The following is a 17,674-nucleotide window of genomic DNA, read 5'->3' on the forward strand; positions in this document are numbered from 1 at the left end:
TCAAAAATTTTTAATCTCCAAAATTGACCTACAGATGCAACATAATTCCAATCAAAATTTTAGCAGGGTTTATTGTATAAACTGACAAACTGATTCTAAAATTCGTATGGAAAAACAAAGAATCTAGAACAGCCAAAATAATCTTGAAAAGACCGTCTCATAACGTTAAGCATATAGTTACCGTATGACTCAACAACTCCTCCCCGAGATATTTACTTAAGAGAAATGAAAACACACATCCACATAGACTTGAATGCAAATGTGCATAGCAGTTTTATTCAAAATAGCCAAAAACTGGAAACTACCCAAATGTCCATCAAGTGGGTGAATGGATAAACAAATCATGTTACATTCAAACAATGGAAAACCACTCAGGAATAAAAAGAAATGCACTGCTGATACTTGCAACAACACAGATGGATCCCAAAAGCATTACACTGCGTGAAAGAAGCCAGGGACAACTCACTACACACTGGATGACTTCGTTTATAGGAAAAAAAAGGCAAAACTATTGTGATAGAAAGCAGACCAATGGCTGCCAGGACGCAGGCATGAGGGCTACGGGACTGCTTGCACAGGGGCGTGAGGAAACTTGTGGGATGATAGAGAAGTTCTAAATCTTGATTGTGGTTGTAGTTACAAGACTGTATACAACTGTTAAAACTCATTGAATTGTACACTGAAAATGGTTAATTTTATTGTAAGTAAATGATACCACAATAAAGCTGACAAAAAGTATCATGTATAATACAATGAAATGTTTCTCATATATGGATTAATGAAAAATATAGATCACAAAACAGTGAGAACAAGACAGATACTTTTCTTATTCATATTTTTTTGTTGATATTTCTTCTACTGTCTACAAAAAAACAGATATTACTTTTTAAAAAGAGAGAAAAATACAGCCTGTATAATATATAAAAGGCTCTTCTTTTTTTGGTGTTAAGTGCATAAGTCAGGAGAATTTACAACACAATAAATACTGTTTTCACTTTCTGTCTGTACATGATTGGCAGTACTGTCTATCACCCCCTGACTACTGCCTGTTTGCTTTGTTTTTAAGTGAATTTCACACTTAAAATTACAAGTTACAAATTAACTCATATTCACTGTAGAAAACTTAGAAGAGAAAGACAAGCAAATGGGAAAAATACAAGCAAATGGAAAAAAACTGCTATCATCCATAATCTCGGCACCACAGATAAACACCGTGACCATTTTGGTGGTTTAGTGTAGGAGTCAAGAGTAGCAGCTCTGATGCCTGACTCCCTGAGACTGAATCCTCGCTCTGGCCACTTACTGGCTTGGTGATCCTGGTTAAGTTGCTAGGTCTCTGTGTCTCACTTTCCTTAACTGTAAAATGGGACTAATAATAAGCCCCTATCTTAAAGAGTTGTTAGAAGGATTAAATGAAACAACACACCTAAAACACCGAGAAGGGAGTACGTGACAGCTATTATTAGCACATCAACACAACATCCTTTTAGTCTTTTTTCCTATACACTTACACACACAACTATTTTTTTTTTTGAGGAAGATTAGCCCTGAGTTAACTACTGCCAATCTTCCTCTTTTTGCTGAGGAAGACTGGCCCTGAGCTAACATCCATGCCCATCTTCCTCCACTTTATACGTGGGATGCCTACCACAGCATGGCTTTTGACAAGTGGTGCCATGTCCGCACCTGGGATCCGAACCGGCGAACCCTGGGCCGCAGAGAAGTGGACCGTGCGCACTTAACCACTGTGCCACCAGGCCGGCCCCCACAACTATATTTTTTAGAGTTCAACATATTAACTTTCAGATTCAAAAATAATAAACTATTACTGGCATACTGTACAGCTCCTACTTTTTTAACATGCCTTAATAGTTACGTGTTAATGGGAAAAGAACAGAATGACGAGTTAACCAGAGCTAAGAGTCCCAGACGACCAGAGAGGAGTGACGGTTTCTTCACCTATTAATGGCAATAGCACACCCACCCCTACTCCTCATCGCGTACCATCATAACTCATGATCTCTCTTTTCCTGTTTCTATCTTCTCACTAAAATACAAGCTCCATGAGGGCAATGACTTTGTCTTTCTTGTTTTCCACTATGTTTCTAGCACACGGCAGACTGTAGGACGCATCATTCCTCAAGGAACATTCACTAAATAGGTGAAGAAATGAACAAACAAGGTTGTTGTAAGGATCCAGTGAGAGAACATACGTGAAAGCACTTTAACATAAACAATTACTAACCGAACGTACAGCACACTTATTTTTGCTATCTCCATTTTCCTCCTACACCTGAGTCAACAGAAGAACAGCAAGAAAATAACTTGCCGATGGTGACACAGCTGACAGCGGCAACACACAGACTCCAGATTCTTGTCCCAAGATTCCTAAATTACATGTCTTAGCTCCACCAAAAATCTGCATTCCTGGTTGCTCAGTGAATAAAGAAATTTAATATAAGAGGCATCAAGTAAAGCAGAAGACACAGGAAAACTGTATCATACTGTGGGCTAAAAAATAAAGGAAACAATTTATATTTGGCCTAATCAAATTAGGTACATGATATTCTAATTTCAAACATCAAGATTAAAAAGAAATTTAAAGTGCTACTGGATTACAGACACTAGAAAATGCAGGAATAAAAATCCAGCTACAAGTCAAAGGTAGACGATACCACCTGCCACCAGTACAATATTAGGAGAAAGGAATTTAAATTCCAAACAAAACAGCCTCTTAATCTTATCAGCAAATAAAAGTAGGTCTTTAGCTCTCTCTATAAATCCGAGTAATTCAAACAGCTAGGATTAAAGATCCTTGAGAAGATTAGCTTTCCTTCAAAGCCTACACATTTAGCACCATTCAAAACAGAAAAACATTCCTTTAACTTTTTGCCTGTCTTAAATAATTTGATAAACCAAAGCTTAAAAGACTTATCTGTTTAATTTCTGCTTACCCTAATTACTCAGAAATGCAGTGTCTCATTTCGTAACCCAAACCCAAAGGGTTCCTCACAATAACACTGTTTAAACATGTAAAAATAATTGTTTTAAACGTACATAACAATTGCAGCAGACAACATTTAGCAAAGTTGTATTAAAGAGTCACAAAAATGTTCACGACTTTGATCAAACAATACTATTTATAGGATTCAACCCTATAAAAATAATTTGAAAAATAAAAACTATGTGCACAGATATTCATGGAAGCATTACTCGTAAGAATAAGAACTGCAGGACCAGCCCACAGCTGAGTGGTTAAGTTTGGGCGCTCCGCTTTGGCAGCCCAGGGTTTCGCTGGTTCGGGTCCTGGGCACAGACATGGCACCGCTCATTAGGCCATGCTGAGGCAGCATCCCACATGCCACAACTAGAAGGACCTACAACTAGAATATACAACTATGTACTGGGGGGCTTTGGGGAGAAGAAGAAGAAGAATAAAATAAAGTAAAAATAAAACACTGACAACAGATGTTAGCTCAGGTACCAATCTTTAAAGAAAAAAAAAGAATGCAAACTGGAAGCAATTCAAATGTTAAAAAATAAGGAAATGATTAAGTAAACTAACATGATGGATTATACAGTTATTAAATAGGATAGTTAAGAAAAATGCAAAGCAAGATGGAAAAAGATTATGAAAAGAAACTGGATTCCAAAAGTGTATGCATAAAATTAACACACTTCACATACTTCACTCTATGGACTGTATGATTTTCCTCAATTAAAAGTTTTTCTAAAAAGCCTATGTAGGCCATAAACGGAATACCGTTTTACACTCAGTAATTGGCCCAAAATGAAAAGGTTGACAATACAAGTGTTGGTAAGGATCAGAATTAAAAGGAATTCTTACACATGCTGATGGGAGCGTGCCATTGAGACAGCCATTTTCGAGAACAGTCTTACACTCTTATAAAGACAAACATGTTCATACCCTAAGGCCCAGTAACTCCACTCCTAAGTATCAGAGAAGCTCTGACACATGTGCATTCGGAGATGCGGTACACAGCACTAGGACACTGTAAACAACCCGAAGCTTCAACAGGAGAATGGGTAAGTCATCCGTGTCAGACACAACGAAATACGACAGTGAAAATGAAGGAAGTGCAATCAGATGTAACAACACGAAAGAATACTAACACACTAAGTGACCGAAAAAAGGTCACAGAACATTAAATACAGTTTAATACCATTTTTATAAAGATCAAAACAAGGAAAACAAAAGATAACATAGAGAAACTTTTTTTTTTTAAGGGACTAGGAGACCCGAAAATCAGGACAGTGGTTTCCTGTGGAGTTGACAGGGGAATGAGGGAGGGAAGGAACACAGGCAGCATCTTTGTAATGTTTTAATTTTTATTTTGGTGCTGGGTTCATGGATGTAAATTTATTATCATACTTGGTAACTTTAGAAATTTGATACATGCTACAACTTATATACATGCTATAAATTTTATTTATTTTTTTTTTTTTTGCTGAGGAAGATTTGCCTTGAGCTAACAACATCTGTTGCCAATCTTCCTCTTTTTTTTTTTTTTATGTGAGCCACCACCACAGCATGACCACTGATAGACGAGTGGTGTGGTTCCACGTCCAGGAACCAAACCAGGGCTGCCAAAGCGGAGCAAGCCAAACTTTAACCACTAGGCCATCAGGGCTGGCCCCCAGATATTCTTTTATATGTGTCAAATACCAAATTTTTTTTTAAGTCTCTAAAGAGAGGAAAAAAAGGTTACATACTCCATGATTGTAACCATGGAAACATGTATAGGAAAAAAATAAATTAAAACATACCTATGGTGCTAGGAGATCAGTAAGATTAATTCTTTTTTCCAGATTCCCTATAATTTGATCACACTATTTTTATATTTTAAAAAAAAATACATTCTCTGGAAGATACACAGGAAACCAGTCACATTGGTTGCTTCCAGGAAGAGAATCTGAGAAGTAATTGAGAAGACTTCCCCTCATATGCCCTTTTTCACTTTGATTCCATACCAAATCAATACACAACATACTCAAAATTTAATTTAAATTAAAACATAAAATTTTTAGAGGTGCCACTATAAAGCAGTATCTATCTATTCCTTAAATTATAATCTTTTACCCAATAAAGTTTAAAAATAAATAAATAAGTTTTCCAAATAACTACATCATCATTTTCTGTGGTTCCCAAACTGCGTGCCAAGACATCACAGGACACGGGCTTGGAGTCACAGGTGAGCTGCCAGCCTGGACATTTTACGTTTTTGAGGGAAACACATCATCTGTCGGACACTGGACAAACTACTAGCTTGAGGTAGTTCGCATTCACTGTTAAATCACGCTGCATTCCTTTCAAGGATATCACATCATTGCAAAGCTACGTCTCAAGCAGCCACTACAATAAAGAGCAAGTACCATAAGAAAATAAATGTGGAACTGGAAATGAGGGTCGTGACATCCAGCCTGACTCCAAGTTTGAGAAGTTGTGCAGTGCCCAAGAGGCACATACATCCTACTAGTAAGTAACTGTAGCTATTGGAGAATGAAATAAAAATATTATGCATTTATGTGGTATGTTTTGAAACAGCTACTAAGTTGTTAGGACATACATATTTAAGTTGCTTAGACTTAATTATTCTGTAAATGGAAAGGCCATTAGGTGTTTCTTTTGGCCTAGGATGTGCCACGGAAAAACTTTCCAAGACATTAAGGCAGCCACGAACTAGAAGTCTGGGGACTTCTAATCTATTTGGGAAAACCCTCCCTGTAGAATAGATACGTTCCTCAGGACCACTCTCCAAGAGAAGCAGCCCCACTAAAGTCCTTGAAGGGCCCAGGAGTCTCAAGTGTTACCCATAAATTTCATTTATCTTTCTTAGAGAAAGCTAAAGCTAAACTCTAAAGGTAAACAGGATATAACGAATAAGGAATATGAGCTCTTCAATTACAGCAAGATTTCCGTAGATGATCAGCCACATGGAGGACATTAATGAGCATAAAATTACCTAATTATCTTTACTCTTTTCAGTGAAATTTTCCAATTTAGCTCTAGAGGCTTAAAAGTTCCATCATCAGTCAAACTGGAAAAGCAACTTGGACCAACGAGACGACCTACCGTCTGCCCCTCAATAGCAGCTCGCTGGCGCCCTAGGACATCTTGCAGCTGGGTGAAATGCTGAATGAAGGCCACCACCTCGGCCTGGAAGCGCTGAGTGTGCACGTACTGCACGGAGGCCATCTGCAGGCTCACTCGGATGTCGTGCTCTCTCCGGAGCAGAGGGTCAGGCCGCCCATATCTAGGAGTAAGACGTCAGCAAGATACAGGTTAGTATTTGCAGGAAAACAAGCTACTATTTGCAGAGAACTTGGGTTGATTTAGGGGTTTCCCTAAAAAACAGCTACAACTACTATAATAGAAATCCGCAATCAGGTTTTACACAGCAAACTCCAGTAATTACTCCCTTTCTAAGGTTCAGCGACGTGTTGAGGACATTAAATAAGTCTGGTGTGACAGCCAGGGCTATAAACAGGTGGCAGCTTTGGGCACTAAACTCACTCTTGACTCCAGAACTCACTCAAAAGCCACCTGTGGTTCACACCTTCCACCTGGGCCTCTTTCTCCCTGCCTTTAAGGAAAAGTGACTACTCCTGCTGTCTCTGTTCTGGTAAGGATTGTGACAATACGGGCTTGAAAGATAATAAAAATAAGGCCATGAAACAACTGGTAAAGAAAATCAGGCAACAGAACCAATGTTTCTGGGGAAATTTGTCTTCTGGGTGCAAACAGAAGTCTTCGTTTTACTTCATTGAAATGGAGGCCAGGGGCCGGCCCCGTGGCCGAGTGGTTAAGTTCCCGCGCTCCGCTTCAGCAGCCCAGAGTTTCACCAGTTTGGATCCTGGGCGTGGACGTGGCACCGCTCATCAGGCCATGTTGAGGCAGCATCCCACATGCCACAACTAGAAGGACCCACAACTAAAAAAATATACAACTGTATAATGGGGGGATTTGGGGCGAAAAGGCAGGAAAAAAAAAGAAAATTGGCAACAGTTGTTAGCTCAGCTGCCAATCTTTAACAAAAAAAAAAAGAAATGTAGGCCAAATAGTTTCAGCATCTACAACCAAAGATAAATTACAAAACGTTCACAATGGTTTTGAATTTAATGGAACATGGTATCACAATAATAAATTAGTATACAGGACATAGTCACTGGGGAAAGGCACTCACAATTGCTGAGCACTTATTTAGAGCCAGGCAGAGTTAAGAGGTTTTTTTTTTTGAGGAAGATCAGCCCTGAGCTAACATCTGCTGCCAATCCTCCTCTTTTTGCTGAGGAAGACTGGCCCTAACATCTGTGCCCATCTTCCTCCACTTTATACGTGGGACGCCTACCACAGCATGGCTTGCCAAGTGGTGCCATGTCCGCACCCAGGATCCGAACCAGAGAACCCTGGGCCACCAAGAAGGGGAACATTCGAACTTAACTGCTGCACCACCAGGCTGGCCCCGAGTTAACAGTTTTATATTAGTTATGTTTATATTCTATATTTATTATAGAACCATGCTACCATGGTAGGTAATAATATAAACAAATCAATCTAAATTCTCAGTAGAGTATGAGATACTCCTCCTGAAAATAAAAGAAGTCCTAGACAGCTTTAGAACAGTTTTCCTCAACTCTGGTTGAACATTAGAGTCACTTTGAAACATTAAAAAAAGGGACTGAGGGGCCAGCCAGTGGCGCAGCAGTTAAGTTCACATATTCCACTTTGGTAGCCCAGGGTTTGCCAGTTCAGATCATGGGTGTGGACCTACACACCACTTATCAAGCCATGCTGTGGTAGGTGTCCCACATATAAAGTAGAAGAAGATGGGCACAGATGTTAGCTCAGGGCCAGTCTTCCTCAGCACAAAGAGAAGGATGGGTGGCAGATGTTACCTTAGGGCTAATCTTCCTCAAGAAAAAAAAAAAAGAAGAAGAAAAAAGACTGAGTGCTATCCTAGACCACAATATTTGGGGACAGAGCTATATATCTACATTTTCTAACAGCTCCCAAAAAGGATGAAAACTACCATTTTAAACATTCTGCCTTCTGAGAAAACCATCCTTTAATAATTAGATAGGGCTAAAGATGACTTCTAAAATCTAAAATTGATAAGATTCAATATAGATTGTGTTTACACAGAAAAAAAATACATAATGTAATTTATCACCCATATCTTCAATAACCTTCTCAGGCTGAAATCATTCCAGAACTTTCAGAGCGAGATGGGAACTGATCCCACTTAGTCCTCTCAATATTTAGGTAGAAAACTGATGCACGGCGATGCAGTGACTTGCCTAAGGTCACAGAGCAAGTTAGTGCAAAGCCAGCACGAGAGCTCAGGCCCTTCAATAAGCAGAACTATCTGAGTCCTACCCCACCTGTTTGTGAAGCCTGAGAGCCCACTTCAGTGCAGATAGATCCATTTAATATAAATCAGGATTCCCCACAACTAGGTCATTTTGACTCTACATAAGAAGGTAAAATTTTTAAAAACTTTTCTTCCTTGTTTAGCCAACCAGAATTTGAAACAGTAAGTAATTATAACAAAATGTTAAGTGAGAAAGGATGGGTATTTTTACTTAAAAGTCTGGAAGATGAGAGCCTCCTCCCCGCTGGTAGTGAAGCGCTCCCTGTAGAGCTCTCCGTGGGCCGTGAGGTCACTGAGGGACAGGCTCCCGAGACTCCCCTCCAAGGCCAGGTCCCCCTCTGGGAAGGCGAAAATTAGAACACGTCATGCATCTTTTTTTGTCATACACCTTCAATACGTCCAGAACAAAAACTGATACACACATGCCTCAGAATTTTCACTATTAAACTAAATGTCAAAAGCAAAAGCAAAAAAAACCAATTTTTTTGGGTGTATTCTAATACACCCAGAAAAAATATTTTATGCAGTATTCAAACTGTCTCAGTGAAGAAGTCCAAAGGGAACTGACATAACACAGCGACATCACACTTGAACATTTACAAGGGGAAAGGAATTAAACTGAACGCATACACAAATTAAAGGATAAGACCTTTAATGAGATTAGACCACTAATTAGAATTAGTGAATTAGCATAAGGTCGCTTAATTGTACTATGGATAAAAGAATAAAGGAGAGAGTATCAGAGATATGTCAGGTATTAAGCAACATTAAGTGGATTCTGGTATGATTTAATAAAAAAAGCAAAATTAGGGCTGGCCCCGTGGCAGAGCGGTCAATTTCATGCGCTCCGCTGCAGGCGGCCCAGTGTTTCGTTGGTTCGAATCCTGGGCGTGGACATGGCACTGCTCATCAAACCATGCTGAGGCAGCGTCCCACATGCCACAACTAGAAGGACCCAGAACGAAGAATATACAACTATGTACCAGGGGGCTCTGGGGAGAAAAAGGAATTTAAAAAAAAAATCTTTAATAATAAAAAAAAAAGCAAAACTAATGAGATAGACACTGGAGGCATAGATTTGAAACTAGTCTGATATTACAGGAGTGGAGCCCCTGGAAGGTGGGAAGAACAAAGAAGGAACGTTGAAACACATGCACTTGGATGTGACCGTCTAATGAATCATTCTTAACATGGTGTAGATATTGAACGGGACATTCTGAACTGCTGCTTCGTAAAACAAACTTTATCAGCATAATCAGCATAACAAAGCAATGACTCAGGTGGCTGTGTTTGGCCTGCTAGTTCTGCTCTCAATGAATCAAAGACACATACTTATTTGGGGCTCAATGTCCTCGAACAAAAATACCCAAGTTCCCCCCAATTGTAAAGACCTATCTCTTCTAGGAAGCGTTTATAAATTAATTTACACCAGGCAGGCAATTTCAATTTCAGTTTACTCCTTCCTCCAAAAGCTATTCTTGTTTCACTAGAGTCCACATTTGAGCTTTGTGATCTTTATTTCATTACCAGTTGCTTAAGGAAGGAACAGCGTTTTATTGCCACTTTGTAATTATTAATAATGCCCCCTTTCACCTTCAAAAACATTCCAATTTGGAGAAAGAAATTATATAGTCACGACAGACAATTTGTTTAAAAACAAAGATCGATGCAAGGGTCCCCTCCCAACCTCCAGAATCGCATTCCTGGGATACGGAGGGAGTCGTGCCAGGCACCTGCATTTTTACAAGTCATCCCGGTATTCTGATCCATAAGCCAGGATTTGGGAACCAGCACCACGAAATCACGGCCAGGCCAGTAACTGAACCAAGTCACTGATCCACACCCTACTTAGCATGTGACGACAAAGATCGGTGAGGAAGGCGTTCAAATTCTTACCAGATTTTGCACGTTTGATTTTTCCCCACTTACCGATCATTTCCAGGTGTGCCACTAATTTGGACACATTCGCTTTAGCAAGTTCACTGGTGGTCTTATTGAGCACGAGAGAGAGTGAATGAACCTAAGAACACAGGAGACAAAGCAAGGCAAACATTACTGCGGGGGAGCTGTCTTCCAGGCAGACGGCAGAACAAAATCGAGGAAGATTCAGACAGGCTTAGGACATTTGCAGGCAAGGCTTTTACTGATGCCAATTTCATTTCAGCTTGTCTTAGCCAGTCAGACCAGAACTTGAGAGGGCTGATAAGAAAGGAACGCAACCGGGCAATTAAAAACCCAGGTTCTGGGGCCGGCCTGGTGGTGCAGCCATTAACTGCACACGTTCCACTTTGCTGGCCCAGGGTTCACTGGTTCGGATCCCGGGTGCGGACAAGGCACTACTTGGCAAGCCATGCTGTGGTAGGCGTCCCACGTATAAAGTGGAGGAAGATGGGCAAGGATGTTAGCTCAGGGCCAGTCTTCCTCAGCAAAAAGAGGAGGATTGAAAGCAGATGTTAGCTCAGGGCTAATCTTCCTCAAAAAAAAAAAGAAAGAAAAAGAAAAAACTCCAGGTTCTGTGGAGCCTTCTCTGTGGTTACCTTGTCTAGTCTCTCTCAGTGAAATGATTTACAGTATGAAACAATTCTTCTCATTTTTGCAATCATCTTTAATATTACACTACAGAGTGATTAAGCCAAGTCCACTCCAAGAAATTTGTCAAAGAAAAATGATAAATATGATTAATATTAATGTGTTCAGACAAATATTTAATAGAAGCCCCTGTTGACCAACTGAGACTTTACCTAGGAACCATAATCAAAGATTTCTTTTTCCCAAGAGACAACTATAAATAGAAGAAAACCAAAATCCCCTGTCTTGAGAACAGCATTATTTGTAACAAATAAATCCAGTACTGTCATACTGTCATTTTAAGCACTAAAAGGACTATACGTCTAGGATTTGTTGAGGCAGGGACCTGAGTGCCATCACTGGGGATAAGGCATTGGTTGAAGTCAAGGAAGGAGAGAGAAGGCGGAGAGCAGATCAAACCTCAATTCCCACTCACTGCTTCCGAACGGCAGTGGCTGTGCCTTTATCTTTAACGCCTGCCACAAAGGAGGCGAGAGGCAGATGGCCGATGAATGAATGATTAGCAGGAAAAAAGACAGGACAAGAAAGAAAGAAAATAATACGGGGAAAGGAAGAAGGAAAAACATTTTTAGAGGAAGGCAGAGAAAAAAGGAGGGTATGATTATAGATGGAGCAGTCCCCTTGGGGCCACTCAGTGCCACAGAGGTTCTGCCGCTCAGAGACACAGAGGAGTAAGCTTCTTGACATAGACCACAGAAGAGAACAAAATTAACAAGAAGGGGGCAAATAAAAAAACCTCTAGTCACTAACTCACCAAAATAACATACGCTGGGTCTAAAAATGCTTTGTTTGGAGGAATCTGGCTATCATCACTTGAACCCACTCTCAACATGAATCTCAGCAACACCAAGTGGGACAACCAGATGCTGTATACACCTCCTGGCATAAGGCAACAGGGCACGCTCAGCACCACCTACCAAGTGTTCTTACCAAACATGATCAAGTCTCTAGAACTAACTTCCATTTCTAAAATTAGAAGTTAAAAGAAGAAGTCAAATGGCACCACAGGGAAACAAGCTGACAAATCCAGAAATGTGGGACACTCTACAGGACACTAACCCAGTTCCCATAAGCCAATTGCATGGGGCGGGGTGGGGGTGGGGTGCGGTTTACTTTAATTTTCAGAGACTTAAGACACATAACAGTAAATGTAACGTGTGAACCTTATCTGGATCCCCATTCAAAAGATTCAAATGGAATTTTATGTAATTCTCCTCATTTTGTGGATGAGGAAACTACAGCTCAGAAAAGCAAAGTATCCCATCCAACTGCAGAGATCAAAGGAAAGATGTGAAGTTTCTTAGACCACTCATTCCTTTATAATCCGGCAGTAAAAGGGCATTTTTGAGACAATCAGGAAAATCTCATTATGAATTAGTGAGTAGTACAAAATGCCAAGGAATTCTTGTTAATCTAGTTAAAGGTGACAATGTATTGTGGTTATGTAAGAAAATGTCCCTAATTTTTAGAAATGAATACTCAAGTATGTACAGGTGAAACGATATATCTGGCCTTTGCTTTAAAATACTTCAGCAAAGAGAAAAAAGAATAGATAAAGTAAACGCGATGACTCTCACAGGATTGGGTATACGGGGGTTCATTACACTATTCTATTTGTGATACATCTGAAATTTTTCACAATAAAAATGCTTTCAAAAATTCTTATTTTAAAAAAGTATACTGTTGACGGGCATTTATCTCGTCCTGTCCTCTTGTGAAGCCAGCTTCATCTGTCCACGCAGAGCCCCCTGGAGTACTCCACATCCAACACCAATGGGTTCCTGGGGCACCACATTACAGGCTCCACAAGAACATAGGCACAAACACATCAAGTGCAAAAGAATGACTGAAGCCTCTCCAGCACCATCCACCTCGCTACACAAGGTGCCAGGGGCCTCAGAGTACCACGCAGGCGTCCACTCACGGACACGGAGCAGGAGAGGAAACGTGGTTCGTGCCCAGCCCTCCTCCATTTCTAGAGCAGCGGAGCCTACTGCCAGCCGAGCAAATAAGAGAATGGCAGCTGGCTAAAACAGGACTCTCCTCCCCGACTTCTCACCAGCAGCAAGTGCAAGCGCACACATGCTGAGACGTGTGGGTGAAGAACTGCATCCTGGGGGCACACCAACACAGTCAGCCCCTCGGGGGCCCCGGGCTCCGGGGCGGTGCTAGTCACGTAGGCCCACGTGCCCCCAAGTGCGCAATTTAACTGCTTACACATCTCACTGTTCTATCACACAGAGCAGAACGGCCTTAAAGTCAAGTGCTGTGTTTTTTAAGTGTTTTTTAACCCTTTACAATAAGAGTACCAAGGACACGTTGTGAGTATGGTAAAAACAATACCAGCTCAGGAACACTTACTGTAGGCCGGGCACTGCGCAAAGGGCCTTACCTATGTTACCTCACGGAGTCCTCGCAACCTGATGGCCTAAGCACCATTTAACACCTCAGGTTATCGAGGAAAAACCTGAGGGAGAAAGAGGTTAAGTAATGTGCCCACGGCCACAGAGCTCCAAGGTTACAACAAAAGTGTCAGGATTCAAACCCGGGCAGTCTGCCGTTTAAGCCTTCGTTCTTAACGGCTGCACTGTTCCGTCAATAAAAGCCAACCATGTTCCGAGTGCGGAGATGATGATAAAGCGCACGTTGTAAAGTAGCTACTAGGTACTGAACACTTAGCAACGTGCTTAACACGCCTCACCTCATTTCACTATCTTCATCAGAGATGGAGGATGAGGAAACTGAGGCTCAGAGAAGCTAAGTAATTCCATTGAATTATACAGCCCAAAGGATGAAGAAGTTAGCTACTTAAAACCTTTTCCCTGCCTCCAGATGGAATTTGCACTAAAACCTTCTCTAAATTATTAATGTCCACCCTTTTGTAACATCCAAAGACTATCCAGCTCCCCTGCCAATGAGATCTATTTTCGAGAGCAAATGTACAATGATAGCATTTTATAAACAAACGCAAATTCATTCTTATGACTTAAAGAAGCCAAAGGCAACTGATACCTTGAGGTCCAGCTTCGTGTTAACTGGCTCCTGCAGTTCAGACTCTGCTACAGCATCTGAGGCTGACTTCGCGTTCTGCAGAATGTCCTCGGGCGGCGCCTTCATCGCATGGTTGTCTGCAGTGGAGCCAATTCCAAAAAAATCTAGGATCACGACCCAGGTCTGCAGTGTGATCAGCACATCCAAGCAGTTAAAGTCAACATCAACGCTCCGGTTAACTCGATTATAACCAGAAGAAAATTCTGGATGTTTCTTATCCACCAAGAATATATTGATATGGACCAAGGAATCATCAAATTTACTCTTTCCAGTAAGTATCTTGGGCTCGTCTACCGTCGGAGAAGGAGGTGGGGTCAAGGGGTAGTCCTTGTCTTGGACTTCCTTCTGCTTCCTCCGGGACGCCGAGGTGGGTCTCTGATACAGCTGGAAGACATTAGGAGCTTCTTCCATGTGGGAAGGGAGGGAACGCGGCATGTCAGGGTACTCCACGTTGGACACTGAAGGGCAAGACTGAGAAAGATACTCTTTCTGTGCCAAACTAGACGGCTTAGGGGCTCCCCGAGACACCATCAGGTTCTTATACTTGGAATCTGGATTTTTCTCCAACAAGTCTTCCATGAGCAGAGAGCGCAGGGCAATCTGAATGGATAAAGTCTGAGGATGGTCTTTATTGAATTCCACCTCAAAATCCTGAAACTTTAAGCTCACAAGACCCTGGGCCCCCAAAGTCAGATCTCCACTTAGCTGAACTTGAAGCTCTGATATACAAAAGTTGGCTTGAATCTGGGTAAAGGATCTGACCTCCTTCAGAGACAAGGACTTTTGAGAAGAGTTAGAAAGGCTGGAGTGGCTGAACAATCCGTTCTCCTTCCTTTCAATGGAAGGTTCTCCACAGGTGCTGAGGGTGGGCAGGGGAGAACTGGGGCAAGGCGAGGAGGCAGCACTGACTGGAAACTTACTCAGGTCTTCACTATACACGAGATTGTCCAGCGTCTGTAAAACCTGCTCATATACATGCTTTGCTAACACTACCTGCATTCAAAGAGAAAAATCCAGTTATTCTGCCACAATTATTGACTGCACTCAGATACACCGCCCACAAAATTTCCAAAGCTGATTTTCATGGATTTCCCCAAGAGGTTATCAATTAGTTGATAGCAAGGACTGTCTCTTTGGTTTCTTTTTGGTTGTTTTTTTTTTAGGAAGATTAGCCCTGAGCTAACATCTGTGCCCATCTTCCTCTATTTTGTATGTGGGATGCCGCCACAGCACGGCCTGATGAGGAGTGCGTAGGTCTGCGCCTGGGATCCAAACCAGCGAACCTCAGGCTGCTGAAGCAAAGTGTACAAACTTAACTGGTGTGCCACCAGGCAGGCCCCTCCTTGGTTTCTTTTCTGTCCTTCTCTCTCTCTGACCTATGTCTATTCATGAGGCCTTCCCCTGTCACTCGCAGAATAATCTACACACAACAAATGTTCAGTGAGTGCTACTGATTGTAGTAGGCCTGAATCAGCAAAATCACTCTTTCTGACCCCACAAAAACAACTGCAGACATTGAAGGGAATACTGCTGAAAGTCTAAGATGCTTATGCCGTAGGATTGAGAAACAAGACTCAGGGTTCTAAAACTCGCTGATCATCACCTAGTGTAATAACCTATGTTTAGTACACCAAAACAAACAGATAGTACTTTTTAATGATAATAATGACGAGCCATGATTACTTATCTTTCCTTCCTCCTTTATTTTATTTTCAATTACAATTTCTTATTAAAAATATTTTCAGGCATGTTTTTTACTTATGTAAGGGCAGTTTTTTTTTTGGTGAGAATGATTCACTCTGAGCTAACATCTGTTGCCCATCTTCCTCTTTTTCGCTTGAGGAAGATTAGCCCTGAGCTAACATCTGTGCCAGTCTTCCTCTGTTTGTGTGTGGGTCACCACCACAGCATGGCTTGAAGAGTGGTGTAGGTCTGAGCCCAGGATCCGAACCTGCGAACCTGGACTGCCAAAGCAGAGCACACCAGACTCAACCATTAAGCAACAGGGCCGGCCCATAAGGGCAATTTCTTAACAGATGAATCCAAACAGATACAGAAAAAAAAGAATTAGAAAGTGATCAGGGCCAGCCTGGTGGTGTACTGGTTAAGTTCACACGTTCTGCTTCGGTGGCCCAGGGTTCGCTGGTTTGGATCCCAGGTGTGGGCATGGCACCACTTGACAAGCCATGGTGTGGTAGGCATCCCACATACAAAGTAGAGGAAGATGGGCACAGATGTTAGCTCAGGGCCAGTCTTCCTCAGCAAAAAGAGGAGGATTGGCAGCAGATGTTAGCTCAGGGCTAATCTTCCTCAAAAAAAAAAGGAAAGAAAAAAAGAAAGTGATCATTTTGTAACTCCCAATTAAAAAATTTATCCCATCACAGTTCATCAGTGGAATAAATGCTTATAGGAATGACTGACAGGGAATTTTCCAATGGAGGGATCAGGGTCTTGCCACCTAACACATACTCACCTCACACACAAGAAATCCCTATCCTTGCCCATTAAATTTCAAAGAGGGCAAGACTAATTCTCCCTTGAAAGGATCTGTCAACAGCTCAGATAATCGGATTGTTTTACAGGCTGGGCCAACTATGTCAAAAGCACGACAAGAACTATATCCTCCTGGGAACGAGAGAGTGACTGCTAAGCAGTAACTTTCCTCATTTCTGATGGTGATGGAATTACGGATTTGCCTTCTTCCTCTGTATAACGCACAGCTCCTCCACATAAAAAAGACGGACAAGACTGCTTCCCCAGTGACACAAGCACGCAGTAAAAGGATTCCATGTTTACCAGAACAAGTCATCAGCAGTAATATGCATTAATGCTATCTCTTTGAATTCATATATTTTCCTAACATTTTATATTTATAAACACAGAACATATTTATATAATATAAGTGTAAAGTAAATACACGACTTCAACTGTCCTGACGTGAAAATCAATAAATAAGGTGTTTACCTGAACAGGATTGACGAACTTTCCTTCGATCTTCATGATGCTGGAAGTTCCCAGGTCATCTGGACTGAGGGAGAAAGTCAATTCAGATTCTCTCTCTATAGGGATCTTCTCCAGTTTAAACTGAATGGTGGTGTTATTCAGGATGTGAAAAGCTGGCAGAAAAAGAGGAAACGACAGACTAGAAAACTCACATTTACTGCGTTATTGTTGATTAAGTGTAGGATACATAAAATAGAGCCCATGAGTTACTCTTAATTAACCTGGTACCTGATTGAGGACAAATTTTGATGACCATCCCAAGACCAAAACTCACAGCAAGCGGAGGTACAAGACAAATTTATATACACAAAGAAAGAGTATTTTCATGACATGCTCCATTTGGTGGCTTCAAACTATGACGTGGGGATCATTAATCCAGGCAGGGCTATGTTAAGCTTCTCTTAGGCTCCCAGGCTGCTGTTTTCCAAACCAAATGGCTCATCCTTACCCAGCTTTCAGATACAGACGAATCCCTCTTATTGGGCCTAAGTCAGAATCCAGGACAACATATAGCTGTAAGTGAAGAACTTTTACCCCAAGCAGAGAAAGCAATCTCTCGGTAAATAAGCAAATGAGCTGATGCATTAACATCTGAGGATCACAGAAGAAGTTTGCAAAGGCATTACTTTCTTCATCAA

At 41.3% G+C, this 17,674-nt stretch overlaps 1 protein-coding gene across 14 annotated transcripts in view; it reads right to left on the bottom strand.

Moving 5' to 3' along the window:
• The window catches only part of VPS13D (vacuolar protein sorting 13 homolog D), a 253,463-nt gene that overhangs the window by 201,035 nt on the left and 34,754 nt on the right, over nt 1-17,674 (bottom strand). For all 14 annotated transcript variants that reach the window (XR_011433300.1, XR_011433299.1, XR_002806312.2 and 11 more), the window contains 5 exons: nt 16,998-17,149; nt 13,995-15,026; nt 10,323-10,413; nt 8,605-8,731; nt 6,095-6,275 (listed from right to left, as the gene is read on the bottom strand). Coding sequence is in view for 10 of the 14 variants with exons in the window: in XM_014737614.3 (XP_014593100.3) it covers nt 6,095-6,275; nt 8,605-8,731; nt 10,323-10,413; nt 13,995-15,026; nt 16,998-17,149 (1,583 nt within the window). In the remaining 4 variants the exon portion in view is untranslated. The remainder of the gene's footprint in view (nt 1-6,094; nt 6,276-8,604; nt 8,732-10,322; nt 10,414-13,994; nt 15,027-16,997; nt 17,150-17,674) is intronic.

The sequence above is a fragment of the Equus caballus genome, chromosome 2, assembly GCF_041296265.1.
Source record: "Equus caballus isolate H_3958 breed thoroughbred chromosome 2, TB-T2T, whole genome shotgun sequence".
In the NCBI taxonomy this organism is placed as follows: Eukaryota; Metazoa; Chordata; class Mammalia; order Perissodactyla; family Equidae; genus Equus; species Equus caballus.